This window comes from Rattus norvegicus, chromosome 11, assembly GCF_021556685.1.
Source record: "Rattus norvegicus strain SHRSP/BbbUtx chromosome 11, alternate assembly SHRSP_T2T, whole genome shotgun sequence".
In the NCBI taxonomy this organism is placed as follows: domain Eukaryota; kingdom Metazoa; phylum Chordata; class Mammalia; order Rodentia; family Muridae; genus Rattus; species Rattus norvegicus.
Window position 1 is genome coordinate 44,805,994 of NC_141544.1, and position 21,076 is coordinate 44,827,069.

The 21,076-nt window shown below is 46.1% G+C and overlaps 1 protein-coding gene across 1 annotated transcript; it reads right to left on the bottom strand.

Moving 5' to 3' along the window:
* Window positions 1-694: 694 nt before the first annotated feature.
* On the bottom strand, window positions 695-6,997 carry Atp5po (ATP synthase peripheral stalk subunit OSCP). The gene is made up of 7 exons (NM_138883.1): window positions 6,958-6,997; window positions 5,831-5,881; window positions 4,351-4,461; window positions 2,242-2,371; window positions 1,946-2,058; window positions 1,032-1,118; window positions 695-869 (listed from the first exon to the last, which is right to left on the bottom strand). The coding sequence occupies exons 1-7, from the start codon at window positions 6,991-6,993 to the stop codon at window positions 756-758; spliced, it is 642 nt and encodes a 213-aa protein (NP_620238.1). The 5' UTR covers window positions 6,994-6,997; the 3' UTR covers window positions 695-755.
* Window positions 6,998-21,076: the final 14,079 nt, after the last annotated feature.

Sequence of the window (21,076 nt, forward strand, 5' to 3'; positions counted from 1 at the left end):
TTGCTGCACTCTTTCTGCCCATTCTTGAGGTATCCACCAGGAGCGCTCTGGAGTAGTCAGAGTAGTCTGTTAGGCAAACACTCTTGGGAGTGCTCAGGGAGGGACTGCGGTCACTCAGGGAGATCTGGCTGCCCAGCAGCCTCAGAGGTAAGCTTCAGGAGGAATGTGTGTGCTGCTTGGCTTAGGTGAACTCAGAACACTGGGGGAGGGGACATGGGACGTGTGTGTAGCCTGGTGGGCTGGCTCCAGCAGTGGTCAAAGCGTGCCTTCTGTCACAAGGGAACAGGCGTGAGCTGGAGATGGCAAATGAGGGTCCTGGGGCCTCACCACCTGCTGCTTAGCCATGTCGCTCTGAGCAAATCACAAGACTGCTAGGAACACAAAGTGTAGTCTTGAATGTTAGAGCTTCCTACAGTTAGGGGCTGTGTCAGGATTGAGAGCCTTTCAGTAGGGAGGTCTTCATGACTGGTTAGGGACCACTTCTCAGCTCCCTTCAAAGATAGGAGATTTTGATAGGCAGTACTAGACTATATATGTAGGTACAATGCTTACTGAGTCAATGAATTCCTACGAATGACACACACAAACTAAATCCTCCAGCCCAAAGGACTTTCTAACCTGGAGATGAGAGGATTTGTCCTGTGGGAGGTTGAAAACCTGGTGCTGCCCCTTAAAGGACAAGGGCCCTCACGTCCTCTGTTCAGGAAGCATTTTATTGTGCTCCAAAGACAAGCGCTCACACAGGTGACAGTCTCTCAGAGCAGATCCCGCATGGCCTTGCTGAGCTTCTGAATCTTGCTCTTTGCAGACATATCAACGTATTTCTCTCCAATTCGGACAATCATCCCACCCATGATTGATGGGTCAGTCTAGGAAAGAAAACAGGCCACACACATGAAACACAGTGCAGATGAGAACATCCCGGGGTAGGCAGGCTACCCACCACACAAATGGGAACTACACCTGAGTCAGAACCATTGTGTGTAAGCCCTGCCCTGGCACTAACACACTCCACAATTATGCAAACCCACCTTGACCTCCAGGTTCAGTATCTGGCCTTTACTCAGGAAGCTATTCAGCACTGTCTTTAACTCAGAGAGAACAGCTTCATCTAAAGGCTGAAAAAGAAGCAACAATCCTTTAAGCAGAGCACTACAGCAGCAAACACAGTCAAAGGAGAGAGAAATACCACAGTGGGTATGAAACCAAGACAGGCCAGTGACTCCTGACTGACCTGTGTGCACATGTGTATGCATGCATGCACGAATGTGTGAGTGTGTGCTTGAGTGTTTTGGGGTGAGGGTGGGGGCCTGGGGAATGGCCACACCACAATGCATGCTCTAATGCACAGGTTTTAGGCAGAGGGCTTGGCCACACAAGCTCCCCACCCCCCCCAACTGAACTACAACCTGGATGAGGCCAGGGGCTGTACACTACTACTCATGTGTTGCATCAAACACCTTTCCTGTTCTGGTTGACCTATGTCATGGGGAGAACAATAAAATGACTTGTCGCAGGGCATATAATGCATAAAGAGTATGGGCCTCTGAGAGGAGAGCCTGTGTTCAGATCCTGAGCCTGTCTTGTTGAGCTGGGCTTCCTGACTGTAAAATAAGGACAATTACAGTTCAATTGGATGCCTATTTTCTGAGAGCAGTAACACATTACAAGGTCCCCAGCAGATGGCAGCCCTGAAGAACGGTGACTCGTTAACATTTCATTCCAGTGGATCAGAGGGCCTGTGCACCCCAACCCACAGGTAAATGCTCCCATCCCATTTAAGACTTCAGGTTGTAACAGGGCCTAAGTCATTATTTCATAAAACACTCAGACCCCCACGACTAATCACTAATAGGACACACACTGGGTCTTCTGAGTGGAAGTTGACAGAACCTCACGAGGGACCAGCCATGTCCCCAGTGCAGCAGCAAGAGCTGTTACTTACAAACGCTGTGGTCACTGTGCACGGCACTTCTCCACGGTGGACACTCATGATGGTGGAGAAGGCAGAGATGACGCCCTGGGTGTTGCCTAGGCGACCATTTTCAGCAAGTAAATCTGGGAAAGTGACAGGAAACTCACTGAGCCACCGAAAGCAATGACACCTTGTAGCCTGAAAATACCATACTCAGTCCTTTAAGGATATGAATGGGGTCTGGAGAGGCGCTCAGTGGTTATGAGCGCTGTTTTTAAATACCCAACAGGGATTTAGGAAAAGCCCACTGGGACCCCAGCACTCACTCATGAGGTTGGCCGTCAGCGGAGAGAATTTTTCCTTTGTAGTGATGTCCTTCAGGCTTTTCACTTTGATGGAGCGCTTAATGTAGGGGTTCAGAACAGCAAGGGACACCTTGGGGTCCTTCAAGAGTTGCTGAAAGCACACACAGTCCCAGCTGACTTCACATGGGACTAAAACCATGTTTTGAGGAACCTCAAAAACACCTTCTGGAGTTTCTTGCATGCATTTTTAAGAAGGATCACGAGAATTAAGCAGCCAAAGTCTCACCATGTATGACACGGCAAGCCCGCTTTCCTCACGGCACCACCCACAAGTACAGAACCCTTGAGCTTCTGTGTCTCAGGAGACCCTAGGTGTGCCCTCCCTCCAACAGAGGTCCTGGAACAAACCTAACATTGAGAGACTGGTCTGAGAGGGCGAAAGTCACAACACCTTGTCAATCCATCTCATCCCCTGCTCTCAGCAGCCGCCCAGGGCTCTAGGACCCGCAGCGGTTCTTCCTGGGTGGGCACCTTCCTGGTAAATGTGTCCTCCTGCTTGTCAGCTACTCCCAGCACCTCAGTGGCTCCTGGCCAGAATTTAGGCCATTGCCATAGAATGCAAAGACTTCCATGCTACGATTTACACTGGAGAGGCTGCACAGTTCGTGTGTCTGCTAGCAAAATCCAGGAGACAGTCAGGGTGACCTCTTTTATCCACACCCCTCCCCACCCTCATAATCTCACTTATGTTCAGAACCTCAGATAACTGTCACCCCTCTTTTTCCTCTATGACAGACTTCTGGATTTTATTAAGCCAAAACCTAAGTCATTGGAAGAGGGAGAGAGGAAAGGGGGGATGGGAAAAGGGGGGGCAGAGAAAGAAAGAAGGGGGGGCAGGGAGGGGTGGGGGTAGGAGGGCACGCACCTGTACCTGTGTGGGTCACAGTGAATGTGTGCAGGACAAACAAGGGGGCCCTACAGCCTTAGACTCAATTTTCTCGTTCCACCATGTGAGTCCCAGAAAATGAACTCCAGCTGTCAGGCTTGGGGGCAAGTATTCTTACCCAATGAGCCATCTTGCCTGCCTCAACCCCATTCTAATGTCCACCGTCCAAATCACCATCTTGATGGTGAACAGGACTTCCTGGCTCAGGGAGAGCAGAACTGACCACACGCAGCCGATAAACAGAGGACACGGTGTTATCCTGTGTGGCCGGGCCTTTTCTCTTCAGTAGATGTGTGGATTACAAAATATACACCATTCTTAAAACATGTAACTGGAAAACCATCTTTTCTCTTAGCGACCGACTTTATTCTCTCTCAACTCTTCCTTTATGGGAGCCCTACAGCCTTAGGGGCAGCTACCCCAGAGGAAATGGAAGGGGTGGCCTCTGACCCGAGTCACACTTGGGTTTCTGCTAATTCACAAGGCTGCTTTTCCTCTTCTGTGTTTCAGGAGAAAATGCAAAGAGGAAATTGCAGCCTGGGCAGCTGCTGTCTCACTTTGCTGGCACCCAACTCCGACTGTGCACCCAGCCATTCTTCCTTCACATCTTGGGACCAAAGTAATTATACAAACCCAGGAAGGGCAAGATGGCCTGAGCTCAAAGGTGCTTGCTACCAAGGCCGCTGGCCTGAGTTTGACCCCTAGAACTCACAGTGTAAAGGGGGAGGACTCTGACCTCTGCACTTGCACTGTGCGTGCCTGACACTCCCCAACTCCCAAGAAAGAAAGAAACGTTTAAAAAAAAATAATTAAACCCAGGAAAAGTTTCTAAAGAAACGTTCAGGAAGAAAATATAACTTCAGTACCGTGAAGATGGAGTCGAGGACATTTCTCCCACTCTAGGCTTATAAACATTAACTCGGTCTTTAGATTCTTGTCTAAAATGGCGGGTGCTCTTGAGTTACTTTTATTTTCTAGCTGAAAAACTTGGGTTCATGGTAATGAACTTATGCATCTCCTGGCTCACATTACAGAAAAGTTTCAGAATAATAAAGCTGTCTCATCATCAACAGCATGTCTGCAGTAAACATTCTTTGTAGTGTCTAGTGCTTCTCTTTAAGGTCATGCCCTGTTACAGTAACTGAAGACAATGCGGGAACAGGTCCAACAGGAGAGCTCCTCACCCCCACTCGCAGCAACTCCTTTTCCACCTGGTCCAGCCTTTTCTGCTTAGACGCAGCAGAGTACAGGGCGGTTGCATAGCGGCCTTCGATGCCGTAGACCTGGACAGGGGGCTGGAGACAAGAGGAGGAGGGGAGTGAGGTAGCTAAGCCAGGAACAGAATCACTCCTAAGCTAAGACCACGTTCCCACTGCCACACCATTTAAATACTTCACCAAGGGGCAGCCTAAGTGAGAATTCACAAACCAGGGATGACTCCCTGGCCAGGACCTGCCCTAACTTTGGAGGGGCAGGGAAGGCAGTGTCCCGTGTCCCTCCCAGCCTCCCTGCCTGCAACTGTTATGGCAAGCTTTTGCTTTCTTTGACCTCATGACCGCAGTGACAGTGCTGTCCTTAAGCACAGGAGTTTACTTAGTACCATGGCAGGCAGTTGTGAAGGTAAGCGGAGGGGGACAGCGTGTAAGAAGTGCAGGCGTGCGTCCCCATCATGGTAATGGTGTTTTATGAAGTTCTCGGGAGGGATAAAATGGCTCCACCCACAGAGGATGAAGGGATTTGGTGGTGTTAGGAAGTGTAGTGTGTACTGCTGTTAGTCCCATCTCACGTGCCCCAGAGCATTCTGCCTTGCTAGTCCTGAGGAGAGTGTGAGTGCAGTGACTGACCCAGGTGTCAGAGAGCACACGGCAGCCCAGAGTATCCTTACATTCTGCCATGCATGAACGAGTAATAAAGGATTACAAAACAAATGCACACACAGCCACACTCCAATCCGAATTCCGTAAGAGGGTGGAGCTGCCTGCATGGGGGTCAGTCAGACTCCTGGTTTAAAAAGAAAAGGGGTGTTGGGGATTTAGCTCAGTGGTAGAGCGCTTGGCCCTGGGTTCGGTCCCCAGCTCCGAAAAAAAAAAAAAAGAAAAAAAAAAGAAAGAGGCCAGCAGACCTCTGCAATGCTCAGTCAGACTGTTGTTGGTGCCTGGAACAGTACCTGTCAGTGTTGACTCTACTTGAGGGAAAAAAGGTGCAGACTGCAGGCATACCTCACTGCTGCCAGAGTCAAGAGGCAACACAGAGTATCGACTATGTTAGAATCTGGGTACTTTACTTTCTTTTGTTACAAATAGCTCCTTCATAAAAAGAGAAGGAAAGGCTAGCTTGTCTATGGAGGAATACTAGAAAAAACAATTTAAGATTCTTTTATACATACCCTGTGTGTGTGTTGTCATCACCAGCCTTTACCGACTGAGCCCTCTTGCTGGCCCAAACAAGTACATTTTAGAACATTAAAGACTAGGGTTGAGCCCACCCTATGTGACAGGCACCTGACAGCATCCCCTGCATCCCAGGCAGTCGTTTGAGAACTGCTATCCTTGCAGACCAAGTTTAGTAATCGCACACACACTTCACGGTGTTTCTGTTCAACTCACTCCCTCACTGCTTTCCAACCCCCCCCCCCCCCCCACAGACAAATGCAAGCTGACATACCCTTACAAGCTTCGAAAAGGGCCTGACCACAGATGTGCTGAAACTCCGCACCTTTAGAACAGAAGAAAATAGATGAGACAGGGTTTCTGCATTAGCTTAGCAATAGGTTAAAATATTCCAATCAAAGAGCTGCATAATTCTTTTACATTATCGTCACAAAGCTTACATGACTGGGAACTGCTCCTTATTACCTATACATTCCCTATTGAGAGTCACCCCAAACTGCTTCAGAAACTGTCTTTCAACTGCCTTCCTCCCTGGGTAGTTGAGAAAGAAAATGCTAGCTTCTCAAAATTGAATTTAAAAAAAAAAAAAAAAAGTCAAGAGCTTTATCACATTTGAGGAAAATGCTTTAGCAAAGTGGAGGATTTATATTTCTATCACCTTTGGGAAAAACTTTAATGAACATAAGAGGAGGCCAGCCTTGATTCGAGTAAACCTATGTGCTAAGGAATTGAAGTGATATCAAACACCAAAGATCTTTTGATATAGCACCAGGCACTGAGTCTGTCACTGGAGAAGCCTGGAATGCCATTTAAAAAGCACCTCTCAAGGGCACAGGTCACTGTCTATACTCCCATCTCTAGGGTGTACTCGACTAGAACTGGCTATGAGGGTTAAAAAGCTTTCTCAGGCCTTGATAAAAAATTATGAATTAAGTACAAATTAAAATCATCAGGGCAGATGATCCACCCAATTCCAGTTTCTGCTGGACTTGGCCCGTTGCAATCTCACCACTTACTGGCTGCCAGCCAAAGAAGAGGTTTAACCCTTTCTTCCTTCTTTATAAACACATGGAATGCGCTTTACGAACACTCAATACTGCCAAGCAGCAGCTAGCCCTGGCAGGTTTACGAACAAGGCCAGACGTGTGCTTTCCCCAATTCTCTCTCCCATGCCTTTGCCAGCTGCTCAGCTATGCATCGACTCCTGGATGTCAAGGTCAAGATAGCGCAATTCGTGCCCACTCCCCACGGGGAAAAAAACGCGAATCAGCCCCACGCTTCCTGAAATGGCCGGGCCCCACGACCCTGGTGGGCGGCTTGACCCCTCAGCCACAGCCTCACACGCAGCGCTGGGAGTCGGGGACCGGGAACCCCAGGAGGGACCCTCCCGTCAGCTTCTACCTGTCGGGACAGCACGGATGTTGCTGGTGCGGCCATCTTTTCCCGGGCAGCTGTAGGTCAAACCCAAGTAAGAGACTAGTGATGCCAGAGCGCATGCGCGCGTCGGCGTGATCGCTCGGTTTTCTGGGAAATGAACGCACCAGGAGCCGGGGCGTGTGGGTAAGAACCTCTTGCACGCTGGGAGTTGTAGTCCATAGGTGCCGTGGTCCCGCTAGACTCTTGAACCCGAACAAGATCGGAAAATTAAATCTGAAACTAGGTTTACATTTAGATTCTTTGCATATGCATCGTCAACATCTCTGCCATGTCTAGAACCTGTCAAAGTGTGGTTCTGTGACAATGCTTCAGGCTTTACTTAAAACAAAAAAACCACAAGCGAATCTCCCAGGGGATAACGTCTTGCTTGGCTCTTCTGGCCTGATAGTTTTCCCTTTCCTTCTCAGTCTTATCATAGCCCTGACTTGTTAGATTTTGACTCTGTGTGCATTTCAGGACAGAGTTAATCCAGAACTAGAATCAGGGTTTAATCAAAGATGATGTAGAAAGTTAAAAACCCAGCACACCTTGGCCGGTTTTTCTATATTCATTTTCAACACACACACTCTTTTCCGCAATTAAAAAAAAAAGGTCAACATCCGACGACAAGGTTCCCGGTTGTAACGCGGTGTTCTGTGCTAAATTTAAAAGAAAAAAACAAAACAAAACAAAAACCCCCCTCTGCTTAGATGTAGTATAGGAATACATTTTAGTTGATTGGTCATTTTTAATATATATGTATGTATGCCTATGTATAATCATCATCATCATCACCATCACTGTCATCAGGAGAAAAGTAGGAGAATACACCCCCTTCTTTTCAACCACCCTGAGTCTTGTGCTGTTAACACAGTTGGGAATTGTTTACCCAAATATTTTTAGTCGGCAGACTGCCCAGGCTTGAATCTTTAGAGTTTTGTGACCTCGGCCTCTAAGCACACAATTTCCCTGTGCCTCAGTTTTCTGAGCTATAAAATCGTTATTCATAGTATTGTAGACCATTGCCTTACACTGTGTTGGGAAAATTAACATATTTTGGGTGCATAGAGCAGTTGACAGTTCTTTATTTTGTGTTTGTGCTTTTTATACATGCAGATATATATAATTTAGCAAAATATATAATTTTGCTTTTTACCTTAATATGAGGGAAGATGGATAGAAAATTATATGGGTTGCAAATACATTCCTTTAAAAATGGTTTTATGTGTATGCGTGTTTTCCTTCATGTATTTATGTGCACCATGTGTGCCTGTTGCTTGAGAGTCCAGAAAAGGACTTTGTGTCCCTTGGAGCTGCAGTTAGAGATGGTTGTGAGGTGCCAGGGGACGTTTTTGGAACTGAGCACAGGTCCTTCACAGGAGCAGCCAGTGTCCTTAACTGCTGAGCTGTCTCTCCAACCTCAGGAATACATTTTGTATGAGCAAATGTCTAAGTTATGGCATTTTTATAAACGTGCACAGCTGCAGAGTAACATCCATGTTGATTCTATGACTTAACCATTCTACGACTTTTCAACAGAATTTGCGTGGTTTATATTATTTTGTTCATTTAAAAAATCCTACATATCTGGGTATCTTTAGATATACTTTAAAAAATATTTTGGATTATTTAAAAAGTAGAATTTAAAAGTTGAACAGATTGGCACATGAGCAGGAGCACATGGGCACAGGAAGTGAAGTTACTTCTCTCCAGCTTACACTCTGGCTAGTTGAGTGTGGATACTTCTGATTTGCTTGATTGCTGCAAAATACTTTAAATAAGCCTAAGGAAAAGTGTATTCAGCACTGAGCACATCTGATTGAACTACTCGAGTGTAGACAGATGTTTTATATCCCAAGATTCAATAAGGTATCAAAACAGAATCAACCTGTTTGCCTTCACAGGCTGTACTGGTTAGTTTGTGTCAACTTGACACAAAGTAGAGATGCGCCTGTCAATTAGACACAGACTTCAATCGAGACACTGCTTCTCCCAGATTGGCTTGTAGGCAAGTCTGCGGACTACTTTCTTGATTAATGATTGATGTGGGAGGGCCCAGCCTACTGGTGGCAGTACACCAATGGCAGGTGGCAAGGGCAGGTGGACCCTGCGTTGTATGTGAAAGCAGACTGAGCAAGCCATGGAGAGCAAGCCAGTAAGTAAGCAGTGCATGTTTGCTTCAGTTACTACCGTCCTGTTCTGTTGACTCCCCTCTGGGATGAACTGTTGTCCCCGCCAGCGGGGGACCCAGTTATTCAGGGTCCCGAAGAGGCTTTCTACCTGTGGGCCAAAATGGGGGTGAAGAGAAGAAGGAGACCAAGCAAAAGTTCTGTTGTCAAGGTCTCGTTTATTGAGAGAAATGTACAGCATTTAAAGCTCTGAGGCAGGAATAGAAGCGGGAACTGAAGCTTAGGGTGGGGGAGTTTGGGAAGTGCCCAAGGATATAAGGTGAATCACTACACTGCAAGATATCCTCCTATAACAAAGAGGCAACAGTCTTCCGGGGACCTGTTCGAAAAGGTCGAACCCTTCTTAGGAATCTGCTCAGGGACATCCGGTGTTTTGCTCAGGCTGAAACATCCTGTCATTGCTCCCAGGGTCTTCCTGGGAGAGGCTCTTAGTTCAACAATCTCAAGTCTGTATGGCAGTCATTTCAAGGTTAAACCTCTGTGGCCATGCAGCCCAGAGTCAAGTAGCCACCTTGAGCTATGCAGTCACAAAGCGGCTAGGCCCAAATCCAATACGGCTTACTACATCTCCCCCGGTATTCTTTTAAAAAGGACCATTAGGTGGAAGTAGTGGTCTGAGAGAGATCAGACATGCCTCACAGAGTGCCCAGCTCGGCCATGGCGAGCCACTCTTGCAGTCAGGACTGCACCCCAATGGCTAGGAATGAACTTATGCTGTAACACACCGTTCTGGGCTATACGTGTGTGTTTATTGGGGGAGAAACTGGGCAGAGGAGCATTTGACCGGCCCATACATTTAAACGGGGTGTAGCCACCTCTGTCTTAGGATCGACCTCTCGAACCCCAGCCTCTCTGTCATAGGACCACCTTGTCGCCCTCAAGGCTCCATGTCTAGATTGGTCAAGGGTCAGAGGAAGTTGCCCGTCACTGAGGAAAGCTACATTGGATCATCTTCTCATTCCTCTTACTTGAGCCCAGGGGCGAAGGAGCAGGGGCCAGATGGCATTAATATAAGAAACTGTGGAAATTGAGCCTCTCCCGATAAGTAGTGGGCACCTCATCTGGTTCTCCTCAGCTGCTACCACCAAGGGCCTAGTCAAGCCTCTCCTGTAATAAAATTTAGAATTCCCAATTGTTAGCAACTACTCCAGAAAGTTCACCCACTGTGCTTGCCTAACAATAGATTGGGGGAGGGTAACTCCAGACACTGCAGACACAATGGCTGCAGCAGTAATGGCTGCTACAATAGCAGCGAAAGTGTCAAGGTCTTTCCCAGGACAGTTCAGGATCGGTCATTCTTCTCTGGAGCAACCAGCAGGCAATGGAACCATGTCTGAGATCTGCAGAACCAGGGCAGAGTTCCCCAGTCCACAGCAGCTTCCAGCAAGCAGCAGCGCACAGAGGGTTGGAGCGCAGGCCGCGGTAGGGCGGGACACACGCAGCGGTAACACTGACCGCAGCAACGCCAGAATTTCTGTGATGACAAAAGATAAGGGGGAATCTTCCATCTTCCTCTCAGGGCAGAGGAATGACTCCAGGGACCCGAACCATGAGAGCTGAATCTTCATGCTCCCAGGATCAGCAAGTCTCACCAGCCACTCAGGCAGCTGGCACACTCCTGTAGCATCCTGTAGAAAAAACACAAACATTCCCTCTTCCCCATATAAAGTACCTGGACAGGATCATGCCAATATGTGGATCTCTCTATTTCACCTAGGCAGAAGTATGCCTAGTTGTAGGGTGCCATAAACACTCAGAGTTCCTTGGCATCCAAATTTTAAAATTGAAATAAAAGGAGCATATTTTAGCATACAGGGATAACTCCCCTTTTTTATTTATTAAAATATTGTTAAAATATTATTTATTAAGATAAGTCCTTGAGGATTAAATTGAGGACACTGAGCACTTGTATTTATAAATTGACTTTTATACCAAATTATTGTCTCCAGCATTATTGTTTTGGATATATAAAGAATGAGATTTTTTGACTAATTGTTTCTATGTAAGGCCTATAATCTGCCTGGTATCATTGTCCTCCCTTGCTAAGGGGTCCAGGCAATCCAGTTTGAGTTCTTAAATGGCCTATAAAGGAACAGTACTTAGTGCTCTTAATCACTAAGCCATCACTCCAGCCCCTCACCCGATTTATTTACCTAAACATACTAGAAATCCCTGAGCTGGCAAGGTTAGGATGGGAGTTGAAAGTAAGCAAATGGAGTCTTCCTCTTTTTGTGAGGGAGTGTTATCAACTCCATTATCATTTTCAAAGAGCTGGGTCTATGGTTTTGTTTAGTTGTCTGAGCCAGAGCACTGAAAGGACAGTGAGTTGTCAGACATTCACACTGAAATCATCACTCACTGATTTCAAGTAGAAAACCTGCCTCTAATATAGCATTAAGTAATTGTATAATTTGAGGGCTAGTAGTATCTAAGAAGGGAAACTTTTTAATCAACTGTAAACCATAAGCCATACATTGGCTATCAGTATATAACTTAAAAGCTTGATTTTTTTTTTTAAATTTTAAAAACAGTGGCTACAGCACGTAATTTAATAGTCTGTGCTGAAGCAGGAGAAACTCAAGAGAATAAACAAATGATCCAATCATACATGTAGCCTTTTCATTAGATGAACCACCTATAAATACAGTAAGCTCATTTCCTATGGGTTGTATGCACAAATATACAGGAAGTACAAAAGCATGTAAAGAGTAAAATTACCAACTTTGCCTGAAAAATTTGTATATGTGATAGGCCAAATATCAGTATTTTGTAATAGCCAATTTAATTGCTGTTTGGAATAAGATATGTTTTACCAGGTTTCTCTCTCTCTTTTTTTTAATATTTTTAAGACTCTAGCCTACAATTCTGTATTAAACACAACTGAAGCTTTATCTCCATAAGCCTTGTGTTGCAGGGCAACAGCAGATGCCCTTGCAGCACCTAGCTGGACTCTGCCTTAAGATAGCCCTAAGTAATTCTCAACTCTCTTTTGTGTCTTACTAAGTCTTTAGCATCAGGATTCCAATCTGAACACTATCTGAACCTACACACAAAGGTCATGACTGCCTTTTAGAACTTCTAAACTTATACAGGTTGTGATCCCTGAGGCATAGTCCCAAGAAATGTTAGGAGTACTAACATATGCAACGTTACATCATTTGCAATGGAAATCAAGCCTATCCCCACACCTATCCCAAAGGAACCCAGGGCAAACCTGAAATTCTAGTTTCTCGAGCACACTCAAGTGAGCATTATAGATTTCCTGTAACAGCCACTAACAAGCATCCCAAGTGGGATGGTGAGAAAACAAGAAGAGAGTCCAGAAAATAGAGGTCTGCTGAAGAGGGCAAAAGCATTTAGTCACATAGAAAGACAACCAAAAGATTAACAGACAAAAAAACAAAAGTGCGCACAAAACAAAAAACAAGCGGCCGCCACAAGATTGCCACAAAACTGAGCTGATTCAGATGGGAGCTTCCATGAGCTCAGCAAAGACAGATGAACGGGAGCAGATTCCACATCACTCCTCCTTCCCAACCAGAATCTTCCCATTGTCAAAGTCACAAGTAACACAAAACAAAGACCTAAGATACACAGACAAGGACCACTCTGGAAATACAGACAGACGGAAAGGCGGGTCTTTTCTCCAATCCATGAGAATCGCCGAATCCTCACCGTCACCCAGACGGGAATCTCCCAGGCGTCCCTGGGGTCCCTTCTTACCTCCTGGGACGTCTCCCAGGGCAGTGCAATCGGTGAGTCCCTGGCACATCTACCGCTCACATTTGCGTCTCAGGGCGTCTCCCCTGAGACACGATCCTCCCTCTCAGCCTGAGATGGGAGCATCTGCAAAACCAGAACTCCAGAACTCGAGAGCAACTACAGACCCAGAGTTTAGCCGGCACAAAACACGAAGACACAAAGACACAAAGACACAAAGACACAGACACTACCTCCTGAATCGGAACCGCCTAGGATCCTTTTTCTTACAATAAGACATTTAAACACTTTCCAACCTTATTCCAACTATAGGAATTAATTTCTGCTCCTTCAATAATAAACCAAGGACAAGTTTCTCACACAAAGAAAAAAAATTCACTTAAAATTAACCAGAGACACCTTTCATCAATAAAACAAAAAAACTTGATTAAATCCTTTTTCTTAACTCTTTTTTTTTAAAGATTTATTTATTTATTATAGATGAGTACACTGTAGCTATCTTCAGACACACCAGAAGAGGGCATCAGATTCTATTACAGATGGTTGTGAGCCACCATGTGGTTGCTGGGATTTGAACTCAGGACCTCTGGAAGAGCAGTCAGTGCTCTTAACCTCTGAGCCATCTCTCCAGCCCCTTTTTCTTAACTCTTAATCCTCTCTCCCTGAGTGAGCGCTTGATCTCTCCTATGAAACAAGCCTCCTAAATCCATACCTTCCCCATGGCAATTAGACGACAATTATTCGACCGGTCCTTACCTCCCTCTTCAGCGACGCACGAGCGATAAGGCCTGAAGAGTCCTTGATTCCCGCTGCATCTCTCTTATCTCCGTCGTCCTGTAGTCGGCCTTGCTTCGGGGTCCCTGTTCAGGCGCCACTTGTCCCCGCCAGCGGGGACCCAGTTATTCAGGGTCCCGAAGAGGCTTTCTACCTGTGGGCCAAAATGGGGGTGAAGAGAAGAAGGAGACCAAGCAAAAGTTCTGTTGTCAAGGTCTCGTTTATTGAGAGAAATGTACAGCATTTAAAGCTCTGAGGCAGGAATAGAAGTGGGAACTGAAGCTTAGGGTGGGGGAGTTTGGGAAGTGCCCAAGGATATAAGGTGAATCACTACACTGCAAGATATCCTCCTATAACAAAGAGGCAACAGTCTTCCGGGGACCTGTTCGAAAAGGTCGAACCCTTCTTAGGAATCTGCTCAGGGACATCCGGTGTTTTGCTCAGGCTGAAACATCCTGTCATTGCTCCCAGGGTTTTCCTGGGAGAGGCTCTTAGTTCAACAATCTCAAGTCTGTATGGCAGTCATTTCAAGGTTAAACCTCTGTGGCCATGCAGCCCAGAGTCAAGTAGCCACCTTGAGCTATGCAGTCACAAAGCGGCTAGGCCCAAATCCAATACGGCTCACTACAAACTGTTACTTAGAAATGAAAATTGAAACAAACCCTCTCCTTCCCTCAAATTGTTTTTGTTCTGTGGTGTGTGTGTGTGTGTATGTGTGTGTGTGTGTGTGTGTGTGTGTGTGTGTGTGTGTGTAGCTCCAGCTGTCCTGGAACTCACTCTGTAGACCAGGCTGATGTTGAACTCAGAGATCTGCCTGCCTCTGCCTCCGAAGTGCTGGGATTAAAGGCGGGTGCCACCACTACCCAGCTTGTGAAAGATCCCACGCAGAGAGACCCTTACTCAAGTCTTGGGAAATCTCGGACCCCAGACACAGAGAGACCATTTTGGAAGTAATAAGCAAAGGCGAGGTTTATTACGGAGACCTATTACAGAGATCTCCGGGCCGACACGTATCCCACTCAGGAGACAGAGGTGTCGGCCCCGAGAGGCTGGGAGAAAGAGCATTTAAAGGCAGAGGCTGTGAGCCCAGGGGATGGGGGATGTTAAAGGGGAAGGCACCACAAGTCACAGGATTGTTTTATGGCTCCAGGAGATAAGGGAACGCCAGAAGGTTTTATGGCCCCCTGGTTCCTGGAACAGAGCTACTAAATCAGGAGAAGGGTAGGGTCTTCAGGACCTCATTATTTTTAAAAGTTTGTCAAAATTGATGAAGCATCTGTATTTGAAACACCTCTGGTTAGGCTTGGAGTGCTCTCTGTAGGACACAATGGCTGGAAAGCACAAGTAGGGGCTTATCAGGGTCTGGAGGACATCTGGTTAAAGTATGACTCTGAGTAAGCTGGGGGGATGTCTTTGGATGGTTTATGGGTCAGTCCTCGATAGCCTGAGCTGGGTTTTGCATTCCTTTTTTTTATCTTTATGGCCTGGTACTCCTGGCGGCAGGGCTTAGCCCTGAGTTTGTGGCTTTTGGGGCTTACTCTTTTAATTTTATATTTTTAAACCTAGAATTCGTATAATTCTCTTTTCATTTGCATCCTTGTCTTAGCACAGCAAAAGAAACCAAAGTAGAATACAAACCTTGTACTCTATGTACAATCAAACCATAATATAGTATTTTCCTGAAGTATAGCTACATGCAAGTTTACGAGCAATTTGGGTTTTGATAAATGTAATAGAAATTAAAAGTTCCAGTCTCAAATACACTCAGGAAATTCTAGGCCATCTACTGCATTACATTTTCTAAATATGCTGTTAGTTTGCCCTGTGGCAATATGGTGCCTTCTAGTTATTTTGTATCTTCATCCCACTCCAGCTCCACCTATAGCTCAAAAAGAGCAGCAGATGGTTGCTTGAATTTCAAGGTTTGCATTTCAGAAGACCCTCGGGTGTGCGTGGCCTAGTGTGTCAGTATTTTCTGGGTGGCGAAACATACTTAGATTGTTTAAAAATTTGTTACATTGTTGCAGTCAAGGCCAAGAGAATGAGACAAACTTGCACAGGGGCAGGGTAGCTAGAGAAATCCAGATATTAAAGACTGTACCTGTTTGGTTTTATGCTTCCAGTTCAAGACAACTATTGATTGCTGCTTTATCTTCTGCACAAAGACAGTCACAGAAAACAGCAGCACAATGGTACACATATGTATTCTATTTATTACTGTTGTGTGTGTGCATGGATGCACTTGTCATACAGTGCATGTGAATGTCAAAGAACAGCTTGTGCATTTGTCCTCTCCCTACACCTTTCTGTGGATCCCAGGAATCAAATTCATGTCATCAGGCTTTCAAGGCAAGCTCCTGAGCCATCTTGCCAGCCCCCACCATATATCTTAAAACTAAGTGATTTGCTTTGTAATTCAGAAAGAACCATTTTGAAATTACAGTATTCAGAATGCCCAGATGAAAAGATTAGACTTACAGGAGCAATTCCTGTTGTTCATTATCAAAGACCCAGAGGAAGGTTTATGCCCTTGTCTTAGTTAGGGTTTTACTGCTGTGAACAGACACCATGACCAATGCAAGTCTTACAAAGGACAACATTTAATTGGGGCTGGCTTACAGGTTCAGAAGTTCACCATCACCATCAAGCATATACAAACCATCACGTGCCCTGATTTAGCAGCAGCCTCACTTAGAAATAGAAAAACAAAGAACAAACAAATCGTAGCCAAGCACACGGGAATGGCCTATTTGAAATGATATGTTACACGGCCATTAAAATGAGGCTTTCAAACTAAGCATAGCGATGTGCAGCTGTGACCCCAGCACTCAATTGTTGGGAGCGATGCCCTTGAAGCCCTCCATTGTTGATGTTATTATTATGGTTAGAATTAAGTATGACTGGGTTCATGGAAAAATCTCCAGCCAGCTGCAGAAGACTAATACAAATCTGGTGGTCAAAATAATAATCATATGATAAAGATACCCAATGTGATGACCTGTAACCTTTTTGAAAAACCAACATCCTGCTGACTAATAGATATGACAAACCTGTGACCTTTCTGACAACCCGTCAACATCAGCTTACTCCCTCCACATGAATATTGTGTCCTTGGCCTGCGTAAATATTTCTTATTTCCCCCCTCCCTCTGTTACTGATGTTATGGTATAAATTCAACCTTGGGGGAGTTGGGGATTTAGCTCAGTGGTAGAGTGCTTGCCTAGCAAGCACAAGGCCCTGGGTTCGGTCCCCAGCTCCGAAAAAAAAAAAAAAAAAAAAAAAGAAAAGGAAAAAAAAATTCAGCCTTGGGGAAAAGTAAAATTGTCGCCTTGATCAGACTCTTGTCTTGGCGTCCTTCTTTGCGTCCCTTGTCCCCCATTCTCTTCCAGGTACCTTCAGACCCTACGCTTACACTCAATGGGCAGAGGTGGGCAGATGCCTGAAAATTCAAGCTCAGCTTGTTCTGCATAGCAGGTTCTAGTCCAGTCAGGCTACACAGGGTAAGCCATACAAACAAACAAAAGCAAACCTAAATCAGGTTTACAAAAATTATCTCATGACACACAAAAAAGACCTAAGTACACACATTAAACATGTATGAACCACATTCTATAATTCCTCTACACACAAGTTTCCACACAAATTGCCCTGGCCTGGGTGTCTGTAGATTTCATTGCAAGTGTGGTATTGATTTAGGACAAGACTAAGGAGGGTTTTGCTTTTTGGGCTGGAGAGATGGCTCAGCATTGGAGAGCACTGTCTGCTCTTCCAGAGGTCCTGAGTTCAACTCCCAGCAACCACATGGTGGCTCACAACCATCTATACTGGGGTCTGATGCCCTCTTCTGGCCTGCAGGTGTACATGCAGATAGAGCACTCATATACATATAAATCCTCTTCTTGTGGAAAGGACTTGGGAGTGTTTGCATTATCTACTGATTCACGCTGGAGTACGTTCCTTTCTGGTGTTTCCTTTGTTCTGTTTAAGAACTGTGCACAAACCCCGTACTGCAGTCCTCTCATCTTGCAGGGTGGCGGCTTGCGTTAGAGCAGTTCTTTCAAACACAGTCTTTCTCTTTAAAGTGCCAGAAAGAGCAAATGACCTCAGGCGCTCTTGCAGGAGTCTCGCAGTTTGCAGGGATTGTATGTTGGAAACTTGGTAATGAACAAGAGAGAGAAGGCATTATCACCACATGAATTTAAACTCTTTAACCTTAAGATCTGGGACGTGTGCTCAGAGGAAAGGGACGGTAAATCATGTAATAAGAGTTGCTGGTGAGAGTGGAGACTCGGCTCGGTAGTTAAGACCTTGCGCTGCCCTTGCAGAGGACAACTCCAACCCCACCCCGTTCAGTTTCCAGCATCCAGGTCTGCATTTAGACTGCTAACCCCAGCTCCAGGGGATCTGACGCTCTCTTCTGGACTCTTTCGGCATTTGCGTGCTCACATGGACGTATCCACGCACTGGCATACTTGGATACACAAGGCTGTTTATTTGGTTTGGTTGTTTTTCTTTTTCTTTTTTTTTTTTTTTTTTTGGTTCTTTTTTTCAGAGCTGGGGACCGAACCCAGGGCCTTGTGCTTCCTAGGCAAGCGCTCTACCACTGAGCTAAATCCCCAACACCCCCCCCCCCCCCCCCCCCGCTTTCTGAATGCTGCTGTTAAAGGCGTGAGCCACCCCGCCCCCCACCCCCAACCCTGGCCCGTTTTTTAAAAAAAAAAAACTGTAGCACTGTCTGGACTGGAACTCTCTACGCAGACCACGCTGACCTTAGACTCATACCGATCTACCTGCCTCTACCTCTGCCTCTCGAATACTGGGATCAAAGACATGCCACCCCACCTCACCAGCATACACGTAATTGTTAATTAATTAATTCATTTTTTATTTGAAAAGTTTAGCATTTGTTTTTTTTCCCCTGAAACTCAAACCTCTCAGATCCGCAGAGTGGCAGATAGAGGGTTTTGATTTTCACCACGCTGTGATTCAGGTTTGTTCCCTTCACCTCTAGGCGTGAGGTTGTGCCCACCTTGAAGTCACTACCTGCTCAATGTTCAAGGTCACCAGGAGGAGACTGGTCGCAGGTTTCTGCGAGATGCTACTGACACTAGGGGGCGCCATCGCTTTACATTGCAAAACAGTCTTTCTAGCGCTGGGTCCAAAATGCAGTGTCTGGCTCACATTAGTGAGCGAGAAACAGATCATTGTGAAACAAACAATTCTGATAGCTCCAGTCACGTCCTCCGCCATCACAGCTGATGCCTGGCATAGACCCTCCCCTAGAAACCATCTTAGCTGGTCCTCGGCTCTCAGACTTCCCATAACAACCTAGGTCTTGCTTCACTGGGCAGGTTTCTGACTTAGAAGTGACAGTCCTTTGTTGGAGGTGGGCGGTAGGGTGGGGCTAGGTCAGGAGGGCAGCGCTATACCTTTGGGAATCTTATTCTGGAGGACGATAGCGACAGAAGAAGCAAACGAAAAACACAGAGCAGAACATTCTTTGGCCCCTAGTTTGAAGCACAATATTGATCTTAAAAGGGAAAGCCACAGTAGTGAGTTCGCTTGCACGGAGCCTTTCTAACCGACTGAGAGGCCTGAGGAGAGCTGCCCTCGGGTCTGGTCACTGTTGGTTGTTCTGGATGGAGTGACCTAGGCTTTGCCTCACCACCTCTGTGTCTTAACTAATTTCTGTCTCGGGTTCTTCTGTGGAGAGTGGAAATATCTTTTTTTTTTTTTTTTTTTTTGGTTCTTTTTTTTTTCGGAGCTGGGGACCGAACCCAGGGCCTTGCGCTTCCTAGGCAAGCGCTCTACCACAGAGCTAAATTCCCAGCCCCGAGAGTGGAAATATCTTAACAGGAGGTAGCATGTCTCAGCCTGGGAGGTACCGGGAACAGCCTGTTACTCTCACCTCTCACAGGGGTTTTCTCTTTCTTTCTTTCTTTCTTTCTTTCTTTCTTTCTTTCTTTCTTTCTTTCTTCCTTCCTTCCTTCCTTTCTCTCTCTCTCTCTCTCTCTCTCTCTCTCTCTCTCTCTCTCTCTTTCTTTCTTTCTCAGTTTATTTTTTATTGGAATTTTAAAATTTTATTTACGTTTTAAATGTTATCCCCTTTCCCAGTTCCCTGTCTATAACCTCCCTATCCCATTCCTCCTCCCGCTTCTACATTCCCCCACCTGTCCATCCAGCTACCCCTTCCTGCCTCCTGCCCTGACATTCCCCTAGGGGGTTGAGTCTTGGCAGGACCAAGGGCTTTTCCTCCTATTGGTGCCCAACATCCTCTGCCACATATGCAGCTGGAGCCATGGGTCTGTCCATGTGTACTCTTTGGATGGTGGTTTAGTCCCTGGGAGCTCTGGTTGGTTGGTATTGTTGTTCTTCCTATGGGGTTGCAAACCCCTTCAGCTCCTTCAATCCTGTCTCTAACTCCTCCACTGGGAACCCCATTCTTGGTTCAACGGTTGGCTGTGAGAATTCACATTCACCTCTGTATTTGTCAAGTTCTGGCAGAGCCTCTTAGGAGACGACTGTATCAGGCTCTCACAGGGTTTTTCTATCTGTTGTTTCTCCAGTAGAGGGGAGATGAACACAAACAGGGGCCATTTTAAATGCAACATTAACGTGTTATTTCCTCTCTTCACTGGGCCATGGCCCAGAACTTGGAAGAGATGGTGTGAGACCCTCTGCAAGCAGGACACAGTTCCCGTCAACATCAATTCCATTTGGGAAGGGGCCCGATTGTGGGGAGGCTTGTCGTGGGTCAGAAGCAGGTGTCATCTGCAGAAGTAAAGTTCTGAACCAACCTGCAGCCAGAACATGTTGGTAAACAAGCAAGGGTCAAAGTGCATTATGGTCAGTAAGAGGGTTCAGTGGGTAAAGGTGCTTGTGGCCAAGCCTGATGACCTGAGTTCAATCCCTGGGTTCCACATGGTGGAAAGAGAGAACTGACTTAAGCATACATTCACACAACAAACAAACAAACAAACAAACAAACAGACAAAAGTTTTGTTTTGGAGACAAGGTTTCTGTGTGTGGCTCTGGCTGTCCTGGAACTAACTCACTCTGTAAACCAGGCCGACCTCAAACTCACGGAGATCTGCCTTTCTCTGCCTCGGGAGTGCTGGGATTAAAGGCATGCACTACCATTGCCCAGCTGCAAACTTGTAAAGCTCATTTACTTGGGAAAAGAATTGGGAGATGGGGAGGGAAGGAGGGATGAGGAAGGACCATGTATGTCTGGTAAACCACCGTGAGACCTGCTGAGCCTCATAGGGGTTAGGCATGAAAAAGGCAGTAACAAGGTTTTCCTTTAGTTGTAGGAAGCAGTAAATGGTGTTGAGAGGAACACATACGTTCACACTCACAGGGACGCCTCTCAGAGGGACTCAATGTGGGGAAGTCTGATTTGGGAATGTCTCAGCGTAGAG

Excerpts from the sequence above, each read along its gene's own strand:
- Atp5po (NM_138883.1), bottom strand. The coding sequence starts at position 6,993 with ATGGCCGCACCAGCAACATCCGTGCTGTCCCGACAG. Across the intron at positions 5,882-6,957 it reads CATCCGTGCTGTCCCGACAG|GTGCGGAGTTTCAGCACATC; the intron begins GTAGAAGCTGAC and ends TCTGTTCTAAAG. Across the intron at positions 870-1,031 it reads TACTGAACCTGGAGGTCAAG|ACTGACCCATCAATCATGGG; the intron begins GTGGGTTTGCAT and ends TTTCTTTCCTAG.